The 26252-nt window shown below is 48.5% G+C and overlaps 1 protein-coding gene across 5 annotated transcripts; it reads left to right on the forward strand.

Annotated features, from left to right (window-relative positions):
- The first annotated feature begins 4479 nt into the window (after positions 1-4479).
- LARP4 (La ribonucleoprotein 4) lies at positions 4480-26056 on the forward strand. 5 transcript variants are annotated; one of them, XM_056514955.1, is made up of 17 exons: positions 4500-4589; positions 9136-9310; positions 9501-9648; positions 10745-10900; positions 11208-11283; positions 11772-11908; positions 12146-12249; positions 13195-13305; positions 13673-13726; positions 14317-14526; positions 14919-15022; positions 17493-17717; positions 18383-18431; positions 18632-18790; positions 19298-19419; positions 20223-20391; positions 20745-26056. In XM_056514955.1, exons 2-17 carry the CDS (start codon positions 9260-9262, stop codon positions 21270-21272), a joined length of 2403 nt encoding a protein of 800 aa, XP_056370930.1. In that variant the 5' UTR covers positions 4500-4589; positions 9136-9259; the 3' UTR covers positions 21273-26056. The 5 variants fall into 5 exon arrangements, with proteins under 5 accessions (XP_056370934.1, XP_056370932.1, XP_056370933.1 ...); XM_056514956.1 differs by having other exon boundaries at positions 9504-9648; XM_056514957.1 differs by lacking the exon at positions 9136-9310 and having other exon boundaries at positions 4481-4589.
- Positions 26057-26252: the final 196 nt, after the last annotated feature.

A 26252-nucleotide genomic window follows, 5' to 3' on the forward strand; every position in this document is an offset into this window, starting at 1 on the left:
TGATAGCACAGTTCTACACTCCAGCCCTGCCAAGGCTTTGGGTGTAGCCAGTCTGCCACAGGAGATGGATTGCTCAGGGCTGGCTGCCCCTGGAGTGGAGCTGTGGGTTTGCCTGGCAGCTGGGATCAGACCCCGTGATGGCTCTGAGCTGCCCAAGGCACCTCCCCACACTGGGACTCAGCTTTGCCTGGAAAAGCCAATCAGTTACTTCAGCAGCAATGGAAGTTTGTGAAAATACAATGGCACAGGCTCTGCTGAGCTCAGGCCCAGAAGCAGAGCCAAGAGTCTCTCTGGCTCTGGATAAAACTTTGCTGTGGTTACAGGATCATGTGATGGCAGCTGATCTCTCCAACCTCCAGCCTTCTCACTCCAGGCCTCTTGTGCTGCACAAAAACATCCTGAGTGCTCAAAACATCTCCCTGCTCGGGTAATCATTTATTGATAGCACAATTATCAGCCAAGTGTTGTTGAGGAAACTGCCACTGCTGATGTTTCTGATCCTGCCAGGCCTTTTCCCAGGCTGCCCAAACCTCCAGCACCCTCAGTTAAAGGGATTTCCAGACACAGTTTCTTCCTCCAGCCCAAGGACATGCTTTGGCCTGCTCAGCACAACATGCCACATCTGTTGATTCTTCAAGTTTGGGTTCTCAACCCAGGGAATTTAGGGGCAATCAGGTCTCAGCAGGACTCTGAGCCCCTTGGAATCAAGTTGATGGAGAAATGTGTGCCTTGAATTGACTTTAAAGAAACTCTAGGGAGAGAGGAGCAGAAACCTGTCAGGTGCGAGCTGCTGTCCTCTCCAAGATCTCTCCCCTGTGAGGAGCACAGCCCTGGATTTTCTGGGACCTTCTCCCTGTGGGATAATGCAGGGTAAGGACAGGCAGAGTCAGCTCTGCCACAGGGCTGGTCCTCTGGAGAGATGAAAGGGAAGTGGTTTGGTGGCCAAATGAAAGTCGTGGCTTTAAGGAAGAATTAAAGCCAGATGTTTCCAGCAGCTGCTGAGCCCAGCCTTTTGTGTTGGAGCCACCAAGGAGGCCCTGGCAGCCTTTGCACAGCTCCATGGTGGGAACACCCTCTAATCCTGAAGGCTCTGCCATGCTGCTGGAGGCTCCCTGCCTGTCTGGGAGGAGGAAACAAGAGCTGAGGCAGAGATAGTGAAGCCAGTTCAATATTTATTCCATGTCTAAAAATATTTTTTCCTTGCTGATAGTGGGGATGGCAGCAGAAGCGTGGTAACCAAATTTAGCACTTTTGGACAAAATACTGGGGCCAAGGGGTGGCTGAGCCATGCTGGCATCAGCTCTGCAGGCACAGAGAAAGATGTGGGGAACAGGGACAGGGGAGCCAGGGACAGGTTGATGCCCAGGTAACCAACAGATAAATCTGCTGGGCAGGGACCTCACCAGAGTCAGGGGCAATAAACAATTCCTGCCTTTCTGTGGTGTTTGTACTCAGCTGAAACTGAAGCAAGCAGCCATTCCAGGGTGGATATAACACGGGTGAAATAGCAGGAAAAGGGAGGCTGACTCCTTGTTCCAGCACAATTGTGGAGGGAGCAGCACTTGGCACTGCAGAGGGAGAGCCCAGACCTCGGGGCTGCCGGTGGGAGCTCCCAGCTCACACCCAGCAGCCATAAATCCTTCCCACCCCTCTCCTACTGCTCCTTCACATTCTGCCTGTGATTGTAACATTCACTCCTGGCTTCCTAAGGCCAAATTCCCGGTGCCCTCGGCACTACCCCGAGGTGGAGTTTCCTCTTGCGAAATCAGCACAGCCCTGTTGGCTCTGAGGGCTGGGAAAGGCTCTGCTCGCTGCTCAGGTCTCTGTGTCATGGTCCTCATCTTCCTCCTGCCCCCTCCTGTTGGGGATGTTCCTGCTCTAGAGGAGCAGGGGAGATGCCCTTGAATCCAGCTGGATCCCATCTGCTGGGGAATGAGGGATAAATCCATAAGGTATGCCCAAAGCCAGGAAAAATCAATAGAGCAGAGGGATGTTGGTGACAGGAAATCCCAGTTTTTACTGGCATCGACTCACATCAGATAATCTGACTAAAACAAGAAAGTAATTGCTCCATATTCTGATCCCATGGAGCTGGGTGAGGGACTGCTGTAGGCAAGGAGCAGCTGGGACGTCTCACTGGTGTGTCCACCAGCTCACTCTGCTCTGCAACACCCTGGGTAGAAGGAACAATTGTTTCAGCCATGATTCCAAACCCAGCTGTTGGGAGAAGCCTTTGGGAGCTCCTAGGCTGCCCTGGATGGGGTTTAGGGGGAGCTGCCTGTGCCTCAGTCACAGCTGGTGAGTAACAGGAAAGAACCTTCCCAGGTGTAAACAGAGAACTGGTTTTTTCACCTCCCAACGGGTGGCAACGGGACCTGGTCGTGTCCTGGCTCGAGGGGTGTCACTCCTGCATTTCTCCCTTGGATGACACAGAATTGTCACACAGCAGGAATCATTTTCTCACTCAAAGGACCAGGCCTGGTTTTCCACCCCAGGGAGGCTGGAAGTGCTCTGGTGACACTGAGCCCTTCACCAGCCAGGCATTTCCATGGAGTGGGCAGAACCAACTGCTGGGAAATGCTATAATCTCAGCATTAGTGCTAATTGACATCCCAGCAGAGCCTGGCTTCAGGAGTCCTCAGCTCCTGGCGGGTCTCAGGTCTGGAAATGGGGCTAAGGACAATTCCACTGCTTTGGGAGCTCCATTTGGGCACATTCCAAATGAAGGAGCAGCTTTGGAGCTCAGGAGGTTTGTGAGCCAGGGTGATGCTTACCCTTCCCAGAGTGTGAGGATTAAGGAGTTAATGGTTGCAAAGTGCTTTGGAGATGACAAATGCTCAGTCTGGTGGCTTCTCATCGGGAAAGGGGATGAGAAGGAGAAGTTCTCACTCCCACAACAGAGGTTGTGAGAGGTTGTATGAGGTCTCACTACATCACAGAATTATGGAATATCCTGAACTGGAAGGGACCCACAAGGGTCATCAGTCTGGCTCCTGGCCCTGCACAGACACCCCAACAATCCCACCCTGTGTCTGGGAGTGTTATTCAAACCCTCCTGGAGCTCTGGCAGCCTTGGGGCTGTGACCCAAGTGTGTGAACAGTCCCCTCCCATTTATCCTGCTCCAACTTATTTATTCAACTTCTACACCTTCTGTTTCTTTTTCTTTCACTCCTCTGTGTCTTGGAGCTGCTACCCACAGAACACCCAAGGGCTGCCAGCTGGGCTGTGTTTGCTGGGCAGCTTGTGCTCCCTGTCTAATCTCCTCTGATTATTCCCTGGCTCTGACTTATCCACACGGATCTGCCCAGCCCTAATTGCAGGTGATGCTGTTGCTGGGGTCCCTCACAGGACACTGATTCATGGCAGGGGACCTGAGGGCTGGAATCTCCATCCTCCACACACACCAGAGTGTTTTAATTCTCCTACCAAAACCAACAGGTTTGCCCTTAATGTGCTGTGATAAATTTTGTGGATCTTTCTCTAAAGCAAAGTGGTTTCAAGGTGTGTTTTCCTGGCAGGAATCCCCTCAGAGCATCATTCCTGCTGCTCCCCCGTGGGTCTGGGGGGGAAATCCAAGTTGGGGTGTATGACAGGATTTTGTGCTCAGGACAGTTTGGGCTTTGCTCAGCCCAGGTGTGTCACCCCCGCAGTGGGAGCGTTACCTGGGCAAGGCACAGAAGGGACAATTTGGGCTCCAGTGGAACCCAGCCAAGCCCTTCCCGACAAGATGAGCCGCACCAAGGGCTGCCTTCTCCCGGACACTGCCGTGGGTTCGTGCCCTGTCTAAATCGGTGCTGTCTGGAGGAAATCCTGATCCTGTGACATTCCCACCGGAGAGCCACGGCCCCTTCCCAGCACTTCCCCACCCGTTCCTGGCCGGGGCGAGCCCTGGCAGCCGCTCCGGCCCCTTCCCCGTCTGTGCTGGGGACACGGGAGCAGGATGGGGGGCAGCGGGAGGGGACACGGACAGTCCCTCGGCACCCCCGAGGGTGTCACCGGGGAAGCGGGACATGCGGGATCGCATGGTCTGTTCAGCTGTGTCCTTGCGGGATCCGCGGGGCTGCCCCGAAATTTGCGAAAATCGGGATTAAAAAAATAAAATAATGGGGCCGGGACGGGCGGTGGGGACGGAGCGGGGTCTGAGCGTGGCGGTGTGCGCAACGCGGGATGGGGGCGGCTGCATACATTTGTTGGAAATATAAAGGATTTTGCGCTCTCTAATAAAACCACTAAAACCCCGCAAAACCCCAAACCCGAGAATTTTCCACAGCGCGCCTCACGACCCTTCCACTCCTTCCGCGGGGGACGCCGCTTCCCCCCGCGCGGCGCTGCAGCCACCGCGCCCTCTAGCGGAGCCGCGCGGCCCCGCCGCACCCCCCCCTCCGCTGGGGAATGGTCCGTGCCGGCCGTGCCCCGGACGCGCTCGGTGCGGCCGGAAGAGGCGGCGGCGGCGGGCGGGGAGCGGGCGGGACGGGCCGGGCCGGGCGGCGCGGCCGGAGGCGGAGCCCGCGTGTCCCGATCGCCGCTCCGGGCACCGGGGAGCGCGGGCCCGCCGGCCGCGGGCGGCACCATGCTGCTGTTCGTGGAGGTGAGGTGACGGCGCCGGGCCATGTGGCGGCAGGCGGCGGCGGGAGGCCGCGCACGCCGCGCCGGGGGAGGGGACGGGGCTGACACAGCAGATCCGGGGGCGGCGGCCGCGGGCGGGTTTGGGGGGGTCGGTGGGAGCTCTGGAAGGTTCCGCCGGGACGGGGGGCGGCGGGGGCGCCGCCGTGACCTTCGGGTGCGGCCGCGGCCCGGCCGTGAAGGTGACGCGGGACACGCGGGGCCTCGCCGAGGCCTCACGGGAGCGGGCCCGGCCCGGCCTCTCCACACGCGGGGCCGGCCCCGAGCGCGGCGCCTCGTTAATTGCGTTAATTAAACACTGGGGGTGGTTTATGGCGCGGGTGGAGGGGGTTCTGCCGTTCCCCAGGACGAGGAGCGCGGCCTGGCCCGGCCTGGCCCTGGAGGTCACCGGGGAGGGCGGGCGCCGTGTCCGCTGTGGCCCGGGACGGGGCTGCACCCGCTCGCAGCGTTTCATGGCGGCGGCGAAGCGGTTTCAGCCTTTGCCGAACGAACCCGGGTGGCCGCTGTAAACTTTGCACCGAGTTTTGTCCCGAAACGTGCGCGGAGCAAAGAGCTGCCGGGGCCGGGGGAGCCCCGGGGGGGCGCTGGGCTGGGCTGGACTCAGCTCGGCGGGTTTGTTCGGATCATGGGTGAAGTGTGCTCGAACACCAACATGTGCTCCGTGCTTGGGAACCGCTAAATAAAGCACTTTGGGAAACACGTTCTCTTTATTACACGAATCACCTCAGTTCTGAGCTGAATGGAGCTGAACGTTCCTTGGCTCCGAGGGGAAGAATAAAAGTTGTCATGAGCGCGGTGACAGGTCTGGAGAATTAGCGCTTGCGGTGTTCTGCTGGAGGAGGAACTGCTGAGCCCGATGGGAGGCAGGAGCAGCTGCCTCATCCCGGGCTGAGCGTGGTGAGAGGCCCCTGCGAGCGCGGCTGCACGAGGCAGGTTCTGGAATGCGGGGATGGGGATGTGCAGGGAGCTGCAGGGATCAGGGAGCACATGGCTGCTGCTGCTGCTGCTGTGCACGGGAGCCCATCAGCACCTCGGGATTTTTTGGGGAGTCCTAAAGCACTAACTCAACTCTGATCTTCCTCTGATAGTGTGGGAGTTTCTGTGATCTTCGTTCTGGAAGCCTCAAAAATATTTAATTGAATTTCTGAGGGTTTCTTTTCACTGCCAGGGCAGAGAACTGGAGTTCAGAGCTAGGTGTCCTGGAATGCTGCAGTTGGATGCTTGGGAGCAGGCAGCAATTTTATCTGGGGATCTTTAGGGATGCCTGGGAAATAAGGTACAGCATGGGTAGAAGTCTCGAGATTTTCAGGAGAATTGGTTGAGTTATTATGGCTGTCAGTGGTGTGAACGTTGTGATTGTGCTGAGCCCTTCACAGGGAAATTGAGTTTCCTTCAACATCCTTTAGTTCCAAATCCCTGCAGTGATGGCTGTGTAAGGGCTGTATAAGGCTCATGCTGTTTAATATGTTTATGTTTGGGGCAGGCCTTTTTTCTCCCTCTAAGCCAGGGTCTGTGTGCTGTTAACAATTAATAATTAGGTGCATTGGGAATATTAATAAATGCATTGAGAGAAATGGAATTGATAATGGCTGCTGAGCTCCACTCAGCTGGGTGCTCCTGGTTCCTCAGATTTGTAATTTATTGGTGAAATGAAAGTCTGTGTGTGTTTCAGGTGGGTGAGGTGCTGCCCATGATGTTTCTTGGTAAGAAATCCAGGATTGTGGGAAGCCATGAGTGTTGTTGGCCCTTTGGAGCAGGTGAGGCTTTCATGTGACCCCTGTTCACACTGCTGTGACACAGGTACCACCTTCAGACAGCACAGCTGGCCATGGCTTTTCCAAGGGCTGGAGAAGCTCCATGGAAAACCCTGCAGCTCCTGGTGGATCACAGGGATCCTGTGACCACTGAAGTCACTGTGGGCTCCAGAGTTACCTGGGACACTGAGAGCACTGAGCTGTTACCTGAAACCTGCCAGCAGCTCCAGAGGGGTTCTGTGTGTTGGTTTGACATCAACTGTTCCTTCTCCAGCCTCTGAGTGTGCATGAGCTCTGAGGAGGTGACAGAAGCTCAGAGAAGGAGGTCACCCTGTGTCTGAGCCCCTCAGGGTCCCACCTGCCTGTCCCCCAGCCAGCACAAGGCTTTTCTTGGCTGCCTCCCGTAGCTTTGCTGACCTTGGGGTTTTTCCATCTGCTTACGTTTCCATTTCTGGAAAGGGTTAGTTTCTCCCCTCACAAGTTTGGTTAAATTATCTTCTGGTTTTTTTGCTTTGATTCTGTTTCAGAGAGTTTGTCTAGTCCAGGAAATCTGTCACAAGCTCTGGGTTAGGATTTTTTGCAGAATAATTTGAGTTAATATTAAAATCAAATGCTTTAAAACTCTTGAGTGCCTGCATTTTTGTTAGCTTAATTGTATGGGGTTAAGTGTAATTTAAATACATTACAATAAGAAGAATATCCTTTGCCATGTTTCAGAATGGGAATTTTCTTCAATAGCCAATTTTTAGGAGTTGCTGGAGGAGAATCTTTGATCCATATTTGCTAGAAGTAGTGTGAGTGAGAGGGGAAGCTGTGCTGAGGAGTGGAGCTTTGTCAGCTCGTGGATCCCAGCGAGTGTTCCCAACCTTTGTCACTCTGTAAAGCTTTAACCTCGTCATGAAAGTTCCCGATAGCAGCTGGGAGGATCGTGCTGCAGCCAATCCCACAGGCTGGCTGTTTGTAGCCTCAGTTAAATAAGCAAGAATTGATATTTTGGCCTTCTCTTCTGAAGAGCCGCTGGCCAGGATGGAGCTTTTGCTCAGGGAGCGCAGCGTGACTTTCCCAAAAGCTGATGTAAATTAGGGACTTTTTATCCTCTCCAGTCCGTGGGGTTTTGCTGCTGAGATGAGTGAGAGCAGGGCTGGATCCTGCTGGGCTGTTACAGCCCAGTGTTTCTAGCACAAGGGGAAGTGGCCCACGCTCTGTTCCAGGTGTGTGTCCCATTGTGCTCCTGATCCATTCATCACTTCAGAGTTGCTTTTAGTCCAAATCACCTCCAGAAGTGCAGTAACCACCCCAAAGTGTTTCAGTTTAACTTTATCACATTTATTCATTCAAATTACTTTAGGCCTGAGCTCAGTGCTACCCTCAGAGATGTAGGTAGTGAGGCATAGTTTATTTTTAGAAAAGAATGAATCATCTCTTGAGTGTGTCTGGTTTCTTTTTGCTTTGTTGAAAAGTAAATTCAAGGAACTGGGACCTGCTGGCTCTGGCTCCATGAGCAGGAGCCCATTGTGGGCAGGTGATGCTGTCCCAGGAGTGACCAGAAGTTGAGCAGAGCTTAGTTTGGAGCTGCTGAACTGCAGGGACAGAGCCTGTGGGTGCAGCAGGTTGTTCTGTTGGGGAGCAACTCTGAAATCTGCAAAGGGGAATGAATACACGTGTGTCCTCTCACCCTGAACTGTTTCCAGTTTCCAGCTCTGCTCCTGGGCAAAGATTAATGGGAGGGGAAGACTGTTGCTATGTGGATTAAATCAGTTGTGCGTGGGGGGTTTGAGTCTCAGAGCTTTGCAAAAACTGTGGTCTTTGTTTTGCTTCTCACATGGTTGTCTTGAACCTCTCCAGTGTTTGGAGGATTCTTGTTGCTGAACTGGGGCTTGTCCTTGCAGCAAACAGCTCTGGCACGAGGTGTGACCTTGGCAGAGGAATTATCTCTAAAGCTATTGCAACTGCTTCCTTATCCTTGTGCTGTGTGTTTGAGGCCTGCTTTGAGCCACTCCTTAACTTCAGAATCCAGGAGCCTGGCCCCCAACATGCCCAGCTTGCTTATCTGTGCCTTTGTGGATATGAGCTGGATTAATGGCTTTCACCTTTTAAAGTCCAGCAAATTGCAGCAGTGGAGAATCATTCTGTGGTTGGAGGAGCTGTTTTAGCTGCTTGTGGGGTATTGGGATATCTCTTTGAAGAATTTTTGCAAAAGGGTAGTTTCATTCACTGCCCTATAACTGTAGTTGTTATTTCACTATGTGAAAGAGGCAAAAGCCATGTTTTCCCCCCGTGCTGCTGCTGGATTGTTGGATTCCTCACCCAAATGTCTTTGAGCAGCTCTGGGAGAGGGACCTCGAAGGACTCATATCTTGTGCTGTGGGAATGAGCATTTCTCTGTGTCAGGTGCTGGAGTCTTGCAGCTCTTCCTGTCTGTCTCCTGTGTAACCCTCTCACTCTAATTAATCTCACTCTAACCTTGCTGCCCAGACCCAAAGTGAGAAGATCCTGTTCTCTCCCCAGCAGGCTGGGATGGTGTGTAAGTTTGTCTTGGCAATTCAAAACCTTTAATCTCCTTGGTTACAAGTTTAAGGAAATCATCAGTGTCTGTTGATGTGTGTGAGGTTCCTGGGGGATGGGATAGGATTCGGGGAAGTTCAGGAGGAATCCTGGCACAGCACAGGTGATGCTTGGTTAGTACAGATGTCACTAATTCCGTTAAGTTATACAGTTTCTTCTCCTTGACATATGTTTTTTTACCTTCCTTTCTAGGAAGGGGTCTGGAGGAGGGAAAATTTCCCTTTCTGGTGAAAGGGGACTGGAGCATTATGACAGTCAAGTCTTTAAAAGCTTATGAGTTCCCAGAGTCCTTGCCGAGTAGCCGCTGCCTCCGCTGATGTTGTCGGATGTCAATAAAGAGAGGTTGAAGGCAACACTTCTAATGGAGGTAGAAACGAAATACTTGGAAAATACCAAGGATTTTCCTGTTTTCATTAATAAAAAAAAATCACATAGGTGCTTAATAGCTGGGTAGACACTTGAGATGTGGAACTCTAGAGACAATCACTAAATTCACCTGTATTTTCTGAGGTTTCTCTGGGTCACTCTCACTCACCAAGGTGTTCTGGTCTCTTCAGCAGGTAACATCGAAAGGTGCTGGCTTGAACCCCAACGCAAAAGTGTGGCAAGAGGTGCCCCAGGGCAGTGGTGAGGCCCTGCCCCCCACCAATGGCACAGAGCACACGTGGCAGGAGACAGCAGCAGCCCAGGGGACACCAGCTGAGGGTGAGGTGTTGGCACAGGGGTTTGGGGATTTGGTTTTTCTTGAGGGACACTCAGGGAGTTCAGCTGTGAGGAGCAACCTCTGGCTCTTGTGCTTGAGGTTGGCAGTGCTGATGGAGCAGTGTGTATGAAAGGAGCATGGGACAGCAGCTGGTGGTTTCTCAGGGTGCTCTCAGCACTGGGAGGTGTCTGAGCTCTGCTGGGACAGGATTCCACGGGCCCAGTGATGACCAAGTAACGCGCTAAGAGGGGAGCAGGGTGCTGAATGTGCAGGAATTGCTGCCCTTGAGCATCCACTGGACCCTGTGAACAGGACAATGAGGTCTGAGGGCCACCTGCAATCCTGGGGGACAGAGGTGCTGCTCAGAGCTGTCAGGAGCAGAGCTTGAGCAGTATCCATGGTTAAACTCCTTTCCATTCAGGCTGTTCCACTGCAATCCCATTCCCATCCCTACCACACAGTGCCCAGAATTAAGGATTCAACTCCAGAGCTAAGGATTGCACTGGTTTCACTTGTTTGGCTCAGGCTGGATCTGAGCTGTAGCTGAGGTGACTCAAAGCATGGCAGAGAATGCAGAAGATTCCCTGCAAAATGATTTAGTAAAAGTTAGGGGTAAAGAAGGGAATATTCAGCTTGTGTGGCCTTGTCAAAGGTTTCTGGTAAGTCAGCAGAAGTGAGGAGAGAGCGCTGGGTTTGTGCTTTGCCTGACAGAAACTCATTTGTCTCTTCATAACAAAGTGAAGCAATTGAGGCAGTGTAAGCAATTTTCATCCCTTGTTTTTATGAACCTCGCTTCAATATTTTAAATTTCATGTGGAAAGATTGGGTTTTAGATTCTCTGCCACTTTGGGGATCAATTTCAGGATCCTTTATTTACTTTTATTTATTTACTGAGAGCCTGGTGCAAACCAGATCATGGATTTGGGGAGGTGTAAGTTCTATCCAGCACAAAGTCTAAGAAATACAGGCTAAGATTAGACACTCTGAGGTACAACTTTCTTGAGTATTTGTTTTGATGGTGGTAGCCAGAATTTTTCAAATGGGAAATATGCTGAAGCTGACAGGAGTTTTCCTGCTGCTGCTGTGCTTCTTTGCCAGGTAACATAGAGATCTCAGAGGACAGCTGCAAGCAGTATGAAGTGATGTATTCCCCATCCTGTGAAGCCACAAGGAATGGCACAGGAGTTGAGGCAGCAGCAAATGGAATTGTCCTGGCAACTGAAGATCTGGGATACCAAATCTATGAAGTGTCTGGTGAGTGAAGTTCAAATGCTGCTGTCAATGTCTGTAACCCCCCCCGGGGCTGCTCTGAGTGTGCTGTGACCAGGTTGGAGCTCTGATGTGTCCATGTGTATCCAGGAAGCTCCAGCATGGCCTCAACACGTGGCCAAACAGGTTCCAAGTGGGATCAGAGTCATTTTGAGTGAGGTCTGGGGCTGAGCTTTTCCACTTGGTCCTACCCAGAGGATTCATTCTTGTGTTCTGCAATGAGATGTGTCCTTGCCTGGTCTTGTTCCCAGCCATGAGGGTGGGAGCTGATGGTGGATGTGATCCTTTCCAGGTGATGGCAGCTCCACTGTGTCCACAGAAGACATTAGAGAATGTTTGAGAAAACAGCTTGAGTTCTGCTTCTCACGGTAGGTGCAGTTAGCTTGGTATAAACCCTTTAAATTAAAATCCTTAGCAAATATCCCTCTTCTTGGCTTTATCATTTTGATAAAGACACAAAGCAAGATTTGCTGATACGCTGTAGAAGCCCTGTGGCACCTTCCAGCTGTTTCAGTCCTGCCTGTGCACCTGTGTCCTTGGATGAGGATGACTCCTGTGCTCCACAGTCATAAGATGCTGAGATCATTTACTGTGTGGCACCAGAAGTCTTTTTGGCAGATCCTTTTTGCAGACCAATGTTTAGGGCACTGGAACTTCATTCAGTTTTTAAAATTATCTTACTCTGCTTAGTGTTGATTTGCTGGGATTTGTTCCAGTAGAGAAAATCTGAGGGTGTTTTGGTTGTGAATGGTACTGGTGAATATTTATTTAAGCCTGTAGTTATCCTCTTTTAGTTTTAGTTTTCTCTAAGTCAGGTTCAGGATCTTTATTAAATAATAATTTTATGTTTTTTTAGAGAGAATCTTTCAAAGGATCTCTACCTGATGTCTCAGATGGACAGTGATCAGTTTGTTCCAATATGGACAATTGCCAACATGGAAGGGATTAAGAAGCTGACAACGGATATGGACCTTATTCTTGAAGTTTTGAGATGTAAGTCTGGGACTTTGGTGCCTCTATCAGTAGCACAAAGAATCCTTCCATGCTTCAGAGGGATGTTGTAGTCTCTGAGCTGGTTATGGTTTGTTGTTCTGATAAATGGTGGCAGGAACTTTACTGAGCAAAGGCTGTTCCAAACTCCTGAATTCTCATTCTTTGTTCCAAGTTCCATGAGAGGGTCTGCTACTGCTGACATATGCACAATGTCGAAATTTTCTACTTCATTTTCAGCTTCTCCAATGGTACAAGTGGATGAAAGGGGGGAGAAAGTCAGACCAAACCACAAACGATGTATTATCATTCTCCGTGAGATCCCTGAAACAACACCTATCGAGGTAAACACAGAGAGAGGAAACAAAGAACTCTGTACTGGTTTTGGAAGGTGTCTTCAACAGGCATCAAACAGCACCAGGGAAAGGTCAGCTGGTGTTTAATTGGATTAAACACAGATATTTTTCTTCTAGACCACATCAGTAACTTTTTCCACCTGGGTGCGTTGTCAAAATAGCCAAGACAAAAACTTACTGCCATTGTCCCTTCCCATTATTTATTACTATATTTAAACCTTCTTAAGCAAACTTTTTTTCCATCAAAGCTGAGCTAGCTTGGCTTTTCTGGAAGGAAGTTTGAACTGGTTTCTTTTCAGATCCAAAAATAAATCAGTCCAGGGCATAGCTTGGAATTCAGGCTGAATTTTTGTTACTGCAGTAACTTCACTTGAAGTCAGACGGTTGTTTTGGCAGCAAGAAATGTTACTAAACATTTCTCATTCATTGAGCCCCAGCATGAGCTGAGCTCATTATGCCTGAGGAGGGAGGATAATAAAATTCCTCCTGATACTTGGCAAACAGAATGATTTAGTCCTTTGTTTTTTAAAGTTGTAACACAGGGTGTTTGTCCACCAGCATTTTTAATGATTTCTTTTAATGCAAACACTGAGCAGCTGCTTGTCCCTCTCTTTACAATCTGATTATTGCCAAGTTGTCAGGTTGCCTTGACTTAGAAATATTTCATGGAATCATTGTTGTGTCCATGACTCTGCTGATCTAAAGCCACACTTTTCCTACCTGCTTCATATGAAAGTACCACCAGGTCTACACAGATCTTGATTTTCTTACCAGCTGGGCCTGCTCTGTTTTATCTTGGGAGGCTGAACTGGGATTCAGAATCAGGTAGAGGGAACAAAAAACCATCCCTGGTCACAGGAGAGCAGCAGCTGGAGCATAAACTTGGCTCACTTTAGTGTTCACTGTACAAGGGCCCTGAATTTGTCTCCCCAGGAGGTGAAGGCTCTGTTCAAGAATGAGAACTGCCCCAAGGTGATAAGCTGTGAGTTTGCTCACAACAACAACTGGTACGTTACATTCCAGTCCGACACAGACGCGCAACAGGTGAGGTCCTGCTCCAGCTTTGATCCTTCCCCTGCTCAAACAAAGTGCACATGTGCTTCCTGGAGCTAAGAGAACTATTTATTTACTGATCCTCTTTTTGTTGTTTTAAGAGATTACTGGCAGATTCTGGTTAATAAGACTAAAGTTGAGAGATTGTGGGGTTGTAATTCTCGTGCCTGGCTCTTGCCTCGGTCTCACTGGCCATGACTGGCACTAGAATCCTGAATTTGAGGTGTTGATGAATAATTTAGCTGGGCTGACAGGGAAGCACATGACTGCACATTTGTGTTAAATCATGGAACATCCTTTGGGAAGTACAACTTCATCAAGATATTCTAATGTTGGTCTTTTTTTTTTGTATCTGCAGGCATTCAAATACTTAAGGGAAGAAGTGAAAACCTTTCAGGGCAAGCCAGTAATGGTGAGGCTGCTTTAGCTGCTGTTTCTGTTGGGATTGAATTGTGTTGTTTGGATGATGCTGATCATTTGTGGGGGGTGAATCAAGGACTCAGCAGAGTCCATAACTCTGGCTCTGGAGGCTGAAACGTGAACGAGGTCACGGGGAGCTCTGACAAATTACAGTTCAGTGCCTGCTGGTACTCACAGTGCTCCTTCCCAGGGGGGGTGAAACACATTCCTGTGCTGACTTCCCTTCTCCACTTGCCCCAGAATCTGGGTTTGCAGAGCTCAGGAGAGGGATTCCTGCCACTGTGTGTCTTGAGCTGGCTGCTGCACAAAGCAGGCTGGAGCAAAGTGCAATGAGAGGAACTGTGAGGATTGGAGTCTGGACAGTTCCTGCTGTAGAAAACAGCGTTTATCTTCAGTTTTACAGATCACTAGCTAAAGCAACATGCGTTCTTCCCCTTATCATGCTGTGGGAATATGAGCTGGACTGATTTTATCAGTTTTTATTCATAAGCAGTAATCAACCTTCACACCCCTTCAGGCAACAAAAATTCCACGTCCTCCTTTCCTCCCAGCTAACACCTGGTGTGATTTGCTGTCTTGCAGGCCAGGATAAAAGCCATCAACACATTTTTTGCTAAGAATGGTTACCGGGTGGTGGATTCCAGTGTGTATCCCCAGCCTGTGCAGACCCAAGCCCAGTTTGCCTCCCCCCTGTTTATGCAGCCTGTATATAGCCCTCAGCAGTACTCCATTTACAGCATCGTGCCTCAGACCTGGTCTCCAAATCCTGCACCTTACTTTGAGACACCACTGGTGAGTAACAGTTTGTGAGAAGGGGAGGAGGAGCCCAGCCTATCAGGGATAATTAAATAATCATTAGAGTGAGTGGGTGTTCCAAGTTTCTTGGTCAGGTCCTTCTGTCTTGTCATGGCCCTGATAAAGCAGCACTGTCAGAAGAGCTGCCATTGGTATTTCAAGGAATTTTGGTGTGAAATTCCATTATCCTGGAAGCTTTTCCAGGAATGGGGGTGCTCTGCTAAAGCAGATGCAGACTGAAGCTGTGGGGATTTGGCTGAGTAGTGAGTTCACCCCACAGCAGATGCTGTAGCCCAGTGTGAAATTACAGCCATGAGTAACTGCTGAAGCTGATCTTTAATCCGCAAACATTTTCTTTGTAGCCACTGAGACTGTTGTGTCTGTTGCAGGCCCCGTTTCCCAACGGTGGATTTGTGAATGGCTTTAATACACCAGGATCATATAAAACAAATGCTGCTTCTCTGAGTATAGGTCGCCCATTCCACAGGAATAGGTAAGAGACTCCTGCCAGGTGTTTGCTCCTCCAAAACTTCAGTACTGAGATCCTCAAGTGTTCCTTGCATGTCATGTGCAATGCTTTCTGATGGGACCACATTATTTTGAATCAAATGTGATATGTTTTTCAATTTAATTTAAAAAATGAGGTAGAAGTAGCAGCTTAAGATCCTAAAATAATGGACACAGTGCTGGAGAAAGTGAAGGTAACTCCTTTAAAAGCCTCAGAGGAATTTTTGCAGACAAATAAATAACTTCCTCCTAAGGTCATACTTGTAATTATGTTTGTTATACACAGATTATAAACTCCTGCAGCACAACATAAGCCTTTCCTGCTGGGATCAGGCTTGTGGAGCTGCTGGTTCCTGCAGTGGGAGTTGCTTGTCCTGACTGCTGCTTCCAACTGCTCAATGCTGGGGCTGTTCCTGTAATTTATTTGCTTTATTCCCATCTTTCCTGAGAGCTGTAAGGACTTAGCTCAGATATAAACACTGGGGAATAGGAAACACTTTGTATTGCTGGAGCAATTGCTCTGTGAATACAATGGAGTAGTAACCTGTGTGTGGGAGTTGTTTGTGTGCAGCACAGGGCTGGGATCATGGGAATTGCTGCTGGTATTGTTGGAGAAATCAGTCAACAGCTGCCAGGGCTGTGAGTGGGTTTGTGGTGCAGTTCAGGTCTGTGGCTGTTGGCAGAAGGGGGAACTTCAGGCTTTGCTCTGTGGTGACTCAGCAGAGTGTTAACACAGACTGGGACTGGGAGCATGGCTGTGCTTGGAATGTGGAGCAGCTGCTGCAGCTGCTGAGCTCCCAAATCACATCTTGACAAAGGTGCTTTGGCTTTTTTTGCTTTAAATTCTACACAGTCTTAAAACCTGTAAATCTCTAAGATGTATGGACCCTCATGGAAATACAGATGCTACAGCTGTGCAAGAACTGTGTGTATCCAAATATGAAATGCCTCCTTGTGCATCACATCTGCTTTTAGAACCCTGGTTGTGTGAAGACTTTGGTTTGTAAACCTTGGGGTCAGTGGTGCAGCTCCTGCCGGCCCAGTGATGATCAAGTATCGCGCTAAGAGAGAACAGGTCACAGTTGGGGGCTGGGCAGCCTCTGCTCCCTGCTTCTCCTTCCTCCTGCTCTTCCTTCCTCCTGCTCTCACATCATTTCTCCTTCTCTCTGCTCTTTTTTATTTTTCCCATCTTTTATCTTTCCTTGTCTTTTCTGCTTTGCTCTTCTGCCCAGACAAGACTGTGGCCTTCTCGATGACGGATGAGATTATGAGATCTGAGGGCTGGACAGTGACTTGAGAATACGAGAACAACTTGGACAAAATGGAAGAATTTAGTTGACTTTACTCCACCTCCTCCCTTTTTTTGCTCCCTGTTTTTTGCTGATGGGAAGCTTAAACTTTATTGGGCCCTTAAAACTGGTTTTTGATGCTTCTTGAAGCTAGGAAATGTGATTCATCTCTGTTCAGCAAATCTGCTGTTGAACTGTGGAACAGCTTGTTTGGAGAGTTCATCCAACTGCTGCTTTTGGATTTCTGTCCTGGCCCATTGAACCTGGTTAGTTTTGTGGTACAGACAGTTAATAGTTAAGTGCTGGAGTTTTCTATGTAGCTAAACATTTGTTTAAGCCACTTGTATTTATTTTGTGCTGATTTGTTGCAACATCCTTGTGGGAAAGCGAGATGGAGGAATCATACTTTGGCTGGCACTAGGAGAGTTTCTTCTGATTTCATGGAATGTTATAATGGGATTGTTTAAAAACAGCAAGGGTGCAAAATCCTCCTGCTGTCCTTAAATTATGAGATGTGCAGAGTTTACCAAAGGAGAGAGAATTTAGGGTTTTTGTCAGTGCTGCAGGGAAAATCAGTGAGGGACAAAAGTAGAAAATAGTTGAAAACACTTAAATGCTGCTCCAGAAAACTGTTCCATATTGTGCTGGATCTGAGGTTTTCTGGAGAATTCTGCTCTTTTTTTTTTTTTAGTTGTTTGAGGTTTTGGAGGCTTTCTTCCCCTCCTGGATATCTTTTGGGCAGGGATCTCAAGCAGGAGTTCTGCTTGCTTTTCTGAGCTGCAGTTGGTGATTCTGGTGTGGCTCCTGATCACAGGGATCTCACAGCTCCTGCTCTGTCCCTGCAGGGTTGTTCTGGTGTGGTTTCTCAGCACAGGGATCTCACAGCTCCTGCTCTCTCTGCAGGGTGATTCTGCTGTAGTCCCACAGCTCCTGCTCTCTCTGCAGGGTGATTCTGGTGGGGTCCCACAGCTCCTGCTCTGTCTCTGCAGGGTGATTCTGGTGTGGTTTCTCAGCACAGGGATCTCACAGCTCCTGCTCTGTCTCTGCAGGGTGATTCTGGTGTGGTTTCTCAGCACAGGGATCTCACAGCTCCTGCTCTGTCTCTGCAGGGTGATTCTGGTGGGGTTTCTCAGCACAGGGGTCTCACAGCTCCTGCTCTCTCTGCAGGGTGAAGCCTCATTTCCGCTCCTCCAGCAGCTCAGAGCACCCTGAGGGGCCACCCGGTGCTGGTGCCCTGCCCATGGGGGACCTGAGCAGAACCAGCTCCAGGAATTTTGTCATGGAGAGACACAACAACTCCTTGACTGGGCACCAAGAGCCAGGGTATTCCCAGAAGGATTCTCCCACGGCACAGCTGGAGCAGAACGGCGACTACGGCGTCGGCAGGGGCAGGTGAAGAGCTGAGTCTGTGTTTGCTGTCACACAGCAGCTTGTGTGAGCCAAAGATACCAACCAGCAGCACAAAACAGCACAAAATATTCTCCTGTAAGGAGCAGCCACGAGAAAACTGAAGCTTAAGTAGATCAGCAGCAGTAAATGCTGTCCTGGGAGCACGAATGGTTCAAGTTTCCCTCTCTGACAAACAGGTGGCAGTAAGACAGTGAGGTGTTTTTATTTTAAAGTAACTGATTTGTCCCCAGAATTAAATCAGATGCTGGAGTGAAGTTGGCATCTGTATTGCTGTAAATGATAAGTAAATCCTCAGTTGGGAATTTGATGTTCCTCAATATTTTAAGATTAACTGGTTTTATCTCTTTTAATTCAGGGTTTAGACACTTGAAAAGGCAGATCAGTGAGAAATCAGACTAATAAGTTCATTACTATAAAATAATTATCCCTGTGCTTGGTCAGATGCTCCTGCAGGGAGCTGAGAAAGAGAAGCTGCTCTCATATTGACTGTTCCAACTTCTTCCAAAGTTGGAATTTTGACTTCTGCTGAGGAGGGAGAACATCCCAGACTGTGTGGGGAAGGCTCAGCAGGAGCTGTGCATGCCCTCATGCAGAGCAGGGCCCACTGCAGCTGGGTGATGCCCTGACTGCTGCTCTTGTCTTTAAAGGAGGAACGTCTTCAGAGGTCGGAGGAGACGGGAGGACGACCGAGTTTCAGTGAGTTCTGCTTCTCTTTTTGCAGGGAGTCACACAAAGTGCAGAGTGTTGGCTTGCCTGTTATTAGGGCAATGGCAGAGTCCTTAAATCCTCAGATTATGTTGGGGGTTTACAGTTTTTCTTGGAAGTTCTCTGAGACTTGCTCAGGGCTTGAACTGCTCAGTATTACAACTCTAATAATTTGTGTTTTCCCTCTGCAGAGACCTCAGCCTTCAGCAGAAACAAAGACTCAGACACCAAAGTTTGACTTGCTTGCATCCAATTTCCCACCTTTGCCTGGCAGCACAGCAAAAATTCTGGGAGAGCCTGTGCTGGAGAGCAGGATGTCCGACATTGTTAAAGGAGTCTGCAAAGAGAAGGTGCCTGGTCTTGTTTCCATACACACACAGTCCTGTCTGGGTGCTGGGACTCCCTTTTCCCTCTTAAAGGGCTGGTTTGGTAGAGCCATGTATTCCAGTGCTTTAATCCCAGACTTCATACTGGTTTGTTCATTTTCCCAGGTTTTTTGTGGGTATACAGTTATGCTGTTGTAAACTCAGTGATGTTTGGGTATAAAGCAGGCAAAGGAGGAATGTTGGCTGTTGGAGCAGGAACAGTTTGGTGAAGTGTGGGATCTTTGCAGATGAATTTGTTCTTTGAGCTGCTAGGACTCAGCACTGATATTCTGGGTGATCCAGCCTTAGTTCTGGTTTTGCCCACCTAAAAAGTTATTGCTTCAGAGGTGATAGTCCAAAAGAAATAAAATTCCTATCATCAACACTTGAGCAGCCTTTGGGACTCCTCCACTTCTCAGATGTCTTGCAGTGCCATATTGTGGAGCAATTTGAGTATTGTTCTGTAATTAGCAACTTTTGCTCTGTGTGCAGGAGAGCAAAGAGTCCCCGTCCCCCTGCCCGGCTCCTGCTGCGGACGAACCAGCGCCCAGCGCTGCCCAAGCGCCCGCGCCCAGCATCAGCTCCCCGAGCCAGCCTGAGCCTGTGCTGCTGAGGTATGCAGGGAACATGCTATGGGCATGCCAGGGGCAGGGAACACACCATGGACATGCCATGGGACCATGGAGTGTCCTGAGCTGGAAGGGACACACAAGGATCATACAGTCAAACCCCTGACCCTGCACAGACACCCCAAAATCCCACCCTGGGCGTCCCTGGAGTGGTGTCCAAACACTCCTGGAGCTCTGGCAGTGCCCATTCCCTGGGGAATCCTCTGGGGGAAGAACCTTGCCCTAAAATCCAACCTAAATCCCTCCTGGCACAGCTGCAACCCTTCCCTGGTGTCCAGTCCTTGTCACAGGGAGCAGAGCTCAGAGCTGCCCCTTGGGGTGAAGCTGCAGCCCCCAAGGAGTCTCCCCTCAGCCTCTTCTCCAGCTGAGCACACCCAGAGCCCTCAGCTACTGCTCCAGACCTTCCCCCATCCCCTTGTCCCTGATTTGGACCCTCTCCTACAGCTTTTGATGTTTTTGTTATTGTGGTGCCCAAACTGCCCCCAGGACTGGAGGTGAGGCCACCCCAGTGCAGAAGAGTGGGACAATCCCCCCCTCACCTCTCTGGCAGTGCTGGACCTGATACCCCCAGAGCCGTTTGTGCTGCCAAGACACTGCTGACTCATTTGCATGTTCTAGCAAAGTCATGTTGGGTGGTATCTTCTCCAGAGGCCACCATATGGAAAGAACAGATCATGATGGGAATGGCTGTGCTGTTCTGTTCTGCACTCGTGACTTCAGAGAAAGGAAATAATCTCTGAAACACGAGTGTTGGTAGGTTTTAATTGGAACTGTTGTTGGTTTATCAGCACGGTTCAGCCAGAGAGCAAACCAGAAGAAGTGTCAGCTCCGAAGGATGTGGCCAGCCCAGCTTCTCCACCTGCATCCATCTGTCCTGTGAGTGCTGCAAAGGCACCCAGGACAAACAGCTCCTCACCTGCTGCTCCAGCAAGTGCAGCTCCTGCCCTGTCAGTGCAGGTGAGGCCCAGAGCAGGGAATGGGAGTGACACTGGGATTGGGGGTGACACTGGGAATGGGAATGAGGCAGGGAATGGGACACTGGGAGTGGGAGCAACACAGGGAATGGGACACTGGGAGTGGGTGGGACACTGGGCATTGGACACTGGGCATGGGAATGACAAAGGGAATGGGAGTGACACTGGGAATGGGAATGGCACAGGGAGCTTTCTCCAGCATGTGCTGCTGGTGCACCTGGGAGCTTCCCTCCACTCTCTGTGTGTGTTGCTGCTGTTGTGCCCTGCCTCCGTGCCTGCTTTGGGCTGGCAGGTGCTTGTGGTGCATAAACCTGGCTCTTGTCCTTGCTCCCAAAGGAGCCTCGCAAGCTCAGCTACGCCGAAGTTTGCCAGAAGCCCCCAAAGGAGCCACCCCCAGTCCCTGTCCAGCCTCTGAGGGAACAGCGCACCAACATCGTTCCCCCTGCCAAAAACGAGGAGAATGGCACAGGGGAGAAGGCTCAGGAGAAGGTTCCTCACGAGAGGCCTGAAGGAAGAATGAAGGATTTCTCCGGGTTCCGCGGCAGCGCAGCTCCCAGGGGAGCTGCTGGGAGAATCAGGGAAAATCAGAGGCGCCAGTTTGGACGCAGATCTTCGCCTCAGGGAGCGCCACGCCGCGTGGGCAAGGAGCAGTTCGTGGGCAAGGAGCAGCAATTCGTGGGCAAGGAGCAGCAGTTCATGGGCAAGGAGCAGTACAAGGAGCAATTCGTGGGCAAGGAGCAGCAGTTCATGGGCAAGGAGCAGTACAAGGAGCAATTCGTGGGCAAGGAGCAGCAGTCTGTGGGCAAGGAGCAGTACAAGGAGCAGTACAAGGAGCAGTTTGTGCCACCCCGGTCACCAAAGTAACGCTGGGCCAGCCAATGATTCTCTGTTCAACTTGAGCTGTGGACTAAAGAGCAGCAGAGAGACTTGAGGAGGGAAGGATTCGGGAAGGGGAATACTGAACTGGAGCGTGGCTTGTGTGGAGAAGTTGTGGAGGGTCCCAAAATTCATCTCTAAAAGTGATTTCATAAATGCTGGAGGATTCCAATCACTATAAATATAGAGATTATAATTTTTGTATTTTTGTTTTTAATTTGCAGAGGGTTTCCTGCTTGAAATCAGCTTTGGGATTGTGAAAGTAGCGTTTTGACAAAGTGGAAGAATATGAGTTGACAAATTAACCTGTCCCTCGGTGTAGGAGGAAGAGGATAAGAGAATATTATTTTTGGAAAATGAGCATTTCTGTAAAATTAGAACTTTTTTTAACCTATTTAACGTTTGGCTTGTGGGCTGGTGTGTCTGCCATGGATGGCCTGGCATTGCAGAGGCCTCTGCAGCAGCACGAGCAGAGCGAGTGCAGCCAGAACTGTTGTCATCACTTGGTCACTGATGATGAAAACTGAATGTACTACTGTAGTAACCCATGTGTTTCCAGCTTGAAGTAGAGTCTCTTGACCTTACTAATAATTCATTCAGCAAGCTTTTTAAGGTATAAGTTCTGCAGGATCCTGGATTGTAGCTGAGAGTGTGTGGACAGCAGAAATTGTCTGGTAGACGCAGTGGAAGGAGGCAAAGGGAGCACGTGAGAATCTTTATTTTGCCCTTTTTCCTCGCCTCCTTTTGAGGGCAACTCCTTTGGTTTGGGGTTTTGTTTGTTTGCTTTTTCCCTCTCTTGTTACTTTCTCTAATTTCTTTTATTACAGACTTCAGTGCATTTTTTTTTTTTCTTGGTGTGTTTTCCTGAGGCAGCCCCAGGGTAGGATGGACAGGTGGCTGCACAGCACCTGGTGTTACCTGCACAGGTAAAGAGCCTGGAATTCCAGCTGCAGATGTGGAATTCCAGCTGCAGATGTGCAATTCCAGCTGCAGATGTGGAATTCCAGCTGCAGATGTGGCATTCTGCTTTGCAGGTGGGAACTCTGGGCACTCCCTGTCATCTCTGGATGGCTGGGCAGCAAACCAGAGCTGTGGCTGGGTTTTCTCTGTGCTGACTCTGGAATAGGCTGTTGGCTGCTGTATTGCCAGAAATCAGGGTTCAGACTCCTGGGAACTCGTTGTTTACAGCTGATGTCATAGCAACTGACTCCTTTTTAACTGTTTAAAGTGGAACTAAAGATGCAGAGTTCAAGAAATCCCCTCGTGTTCGGAGAAGCTGCTGGAGTGGTGGCTCCTTGCCAGCTGTGTGCTGACTGAATTTGCAACACTATTGTGCAGTAAGTGGTTAAGTTTCAGGGTGATTAATGACTGAAATAGGAACATTGAGCACATTAATCTGCCAAAATCAGCATACCAGGGTTCAAAGTTCTGTATAAAGCGTTAGGGAAAAGTAGCTTCCAGCAGTAAGAATCACACCTTTATTTTTTCCTCCTTTTTTTTTTCCTCCTTTTTTTTAGTGAATAGCAAGTGTACAAATTTAAAGTTGTAAGTTGTGAACACTGGAAAACTCAATTGTGATATATTCCATAACCATCTTAGTAATATATGCTCGTGTTGCCATAGAATGAATGTAAGTGGCAGTTAAAATTACTGTGAAATTTTTCATCTTCTGATTCCTTAGCCAGATAACCCTTGGCAACTTGGGCCTCAGTAGGAATTCTCTATCAACTGCTTGGAGAACACTCATATCTATTTTTATAAATATATATATAAAGCCAGAGTTGTCATTTCTCTAACTTATTATTCAGCTTGGCAATTGCTTTGAGTTGATTCATAACACAATATAATGTATTTATGCAGTTAACTGTTCATTTCTATGTATGGTATAAAAGAGAGAGTCAGAAAATCATAGAATGGGCTGAGTTGGAAGGGACCCATCAGGATCATGGAGCCCAACTCCTGCACAGACACCCCAAAAATCCCACCCTGTGCCTGAGAGCATTGTCTAAATGCTCCTTGAAATCAGCCAGGCTTGGAGCTCCTCCCTTCCCTGGGGAGCCTGGTCAGTGCCCACCCCCCTCTGGGGAAGGATTTTCCTGATTTCCTGATTTTTTCCTGATTTCCCACCTCAACCTCCCCCCAACTCAGCTTCCTGCCATTTCCTCAGTTCCTGAAGTATGTATACATATATATTTATATATATAGATATATATAGATATATATATATATATAAACCCCAAAATCACTATTCACTTTGAAACTACTTGTACTGGGTTTGGGAGGTTTTTTTTTAAATTTAGTAAAAAAAAAAAAAATCGTTGATCACATCCACAGTTTAGGGATTCTTACAGACCCTTCTCCGTTTGTTTTGATAATGCTACTCTTGGTGGAATGATAAGGAAATTGAAATATTTAGTGTCAAAAGTCCTGAAATGCAATGAATACAAAGAAAAGACTCTAAACAATTCCTGCAGCCAAACTGGAACAAAACAAGCCTGTGGGATGGTTCATGGGTGTTTGGGGGAGGTGTGTTCTGGGATGTGAGGAAGCTTTGGGGTGCTGCCAGCTGTTGGCTCTTTGGAGGAGGAATTGAGAGGGAAGGTGGTGCAGATGTTGCTCAGAATTCCCTGATCCAGTGTCAGTGACTTGCTCCTGCTGAGAGGACTGGATGGTGAGGTGGAACTTTGATCAGATGTGGGAAAAGCCAGCCAGGTGTGGCTCCATGCTGCCTGTGGGGCTGCCCTGGGCTCCCGGGGCTGTTCCAGTGCAGTGCACTCACTCAGGCTGGAACTGTTGGCTTTTCCAGCATAACCAAACCTCTCTCAGCTTAGGGCACTTGCAATGATTTATTTCACACCTGAGTGCAAGGATTTCATGTGAGCATTTCCCTTCCACCATTTCCAGCTGTGGTTTGGGAGGTGGTTTTTTTTGTTATTTGTTTTATTTTTTTCTTTCTATTCTTTTCTGTGCAGGGGGGAAATTCCCAGTTGGATACAGAGGCTGTGAAACTCTAGTGGGGTGAGAGTTCTCCTCAGCACTGGGACCTGGCAGGGATGGGCTTTGCCTTTCCTTTTCCTCCCTGTGCTGGGCTGTGTCTGTCCCCACCAGTTGGGCAGACTGGGGGAACTGGGACAGACTGGTTTGTGTCCAGACCCACTGCTGGGGCAGCTCCTGGTTTTTGGAGCTGGATTTGTGTCCCTGCCACCACAGCTCCCCCTGCTCCCCTCTGGCTTTTCCCTCTGGGGATCCACATTCTCCTGCTCTGCTGATGTGGGTGGGATGCCAGGAGGTGCAAATTCCCAGTTTTAGCAACTGTTATTTGTTTTCCCATTAGGGACAGAAATGCCCTTCCCAGCTTGGTTCTTTTCCAAATTGCTGTGTGTGGAAAAGACTGGGGCACTCTCTCGTGCTTCCGCTGGGAAGTGAAAAGAAGAAATTCTTTGCATGTGATAGTAAAATTAAAAGTGCAAAAAGTTTTTGTTTCTTTTGATTTCTAACATTAAGTTAGTTTTATAGTATCTTACATTCCTGCTCTTGTTGTTTTGTTTGTTTTTTTTTTTTTATTTTTAATTAGCCTGGCACAGTATGATGGTGCAGTTTTAGCTGTAGGAAAAAAAAAAAGAAATAAAGTAACCCACTATTAACCAGAAGAGAAAGATGATACTGTGGCAGATCAGTAGCAAATAAGTGACTTAATCAATGCTTTACTGTAGTTAAATAGCTATGGCCTTACTACTTTGTCAATATCAGCTTAATTGTCTTGAAACTGTCTGCGATTTTTACTGTTCCCAGGTGAATTGACCTGGGCTGAGATATCTGGTATGTACAGATGATATTTTAAATTTGTAAAATGCACCATTGTATTACAGACGATGCAACAGAAATGCACTTCGGGGGGAAATGGCTTCTGATGAGTTTTTTTGTAAATCCTTGATTACTACAGATATGCAATAGAGTTTTTGTTTCTAATTTTGATATTTCCTTCTGAAACGTTAAGATTGTTGCCATTAATCTGAATGATTTATCATGCTCTTCTTTGCGTGTATATATTCCATATAGTCTGAGCTTCCTTTAGGATGGTACATAATTTTGGGTTGCTGTAGTATTTTAGTTTGGCTCTTCTCTTCAGTGCCTTTAGCTCAGGCACTTCAAGAGGTTCATTGAGTCTGTTTTTAATGTACAGTTGGGAGGACTTGAAATGGAGTTAAAGCAACTTATTTCTGAAAAAAAAAAATCCATCTGCAAACTAACCTGTAACAACTTTAAAATTTTATATTTAAGAACCAGATGTTTATTTTTATGGAACTTCAGTTATGGATACAGTTTCCAAAAAAAAAAAAAAGCAACTTCAAATGTAAACAGACTGTGCATAAATGGGTTTTGTTCTAATTTTTATAGAATACAAAATATTCAGATAATATATTGAGCTCGAGTTACTACAGACATCTTGTTCCTCCCGGATGAATCCAGCTTCCCCTTGGCATTGATGATCTCTCTTCAAAGTGGTAGGAAAGGAGAAAAAAGCAACTTATCTGGCTTTTAGACTGTCTGTTCTGGTTTATTCCTGTTGTCAAAATGTCCAAAACAAAATTTGTGTAAAGTAGGTTCATGCTTTAAGTGTTCAAATGATAATACATGTATTTGTATTTGTTTTTGACATTGCCAAGGTGCTATGGGAAATTGAAATAACAGTTAGAAAAATAAAGCTGATTTAAAAGAGAAAAAAAAAAACCCACAAAAAAAAAAAAAAAAAAAAAAAAAAAGAAAACAAACCAAAAAAATAAGAAAAAAAAAACCTTAAACCACAACTTCCTGAGCTCTTCATTGTGTTTGTGGGGGTTGAAATGTTTTTAATGCAGTTTGGGGTGGTGAACTGAGAATAATGGGGGTGAAGGGAGATGCTCAGGGGGCTACTCAGGGCTTTGTGACAGAATTCCAGCCCTGGAGGGAGCAGGGTGGCTCCTGCTG

This window comes from Oenanthe melanoleuca, linkage group LGE22, assembly GCF_029582105.1.
Source record: "Oenanthe melanoleuca isolate GR-GAL-2019-014 linkage group LGE22, OMel1.0, whole genome shotgun sequence".
NCBI lineage: Eukaryota > Metazoa > Chordata > Aves > Passeriformes > Muscicapidae > Oenanthe > Oenanthe melanoleuca.

Bases quoted from the DNA above. Each gene is read 5' to 3' on its own strand.
- LARP4 (XM_056514955.1), top strand. From the start codon at position 9,260: ATGTTGTCGGATGTCAATAAAGAGAGGTTGAAGGCAACACTTCTAATG. The intron at 11,284-11,771 runs GTAGGTGCAGTT...ATGTTTTTTTAG, and splicing joins CTTGAGTTCTGCTTCTCACG to AGAGAATCTTTCAAAGGATC. The intron at 19,420-20,222 runs GTATGCAGGGAA...TTGGTTTATCAG, and splicing joins CCTGAGCCTGTGCTGCTGAG to CACGGTTCAGCCAGAGAGCA.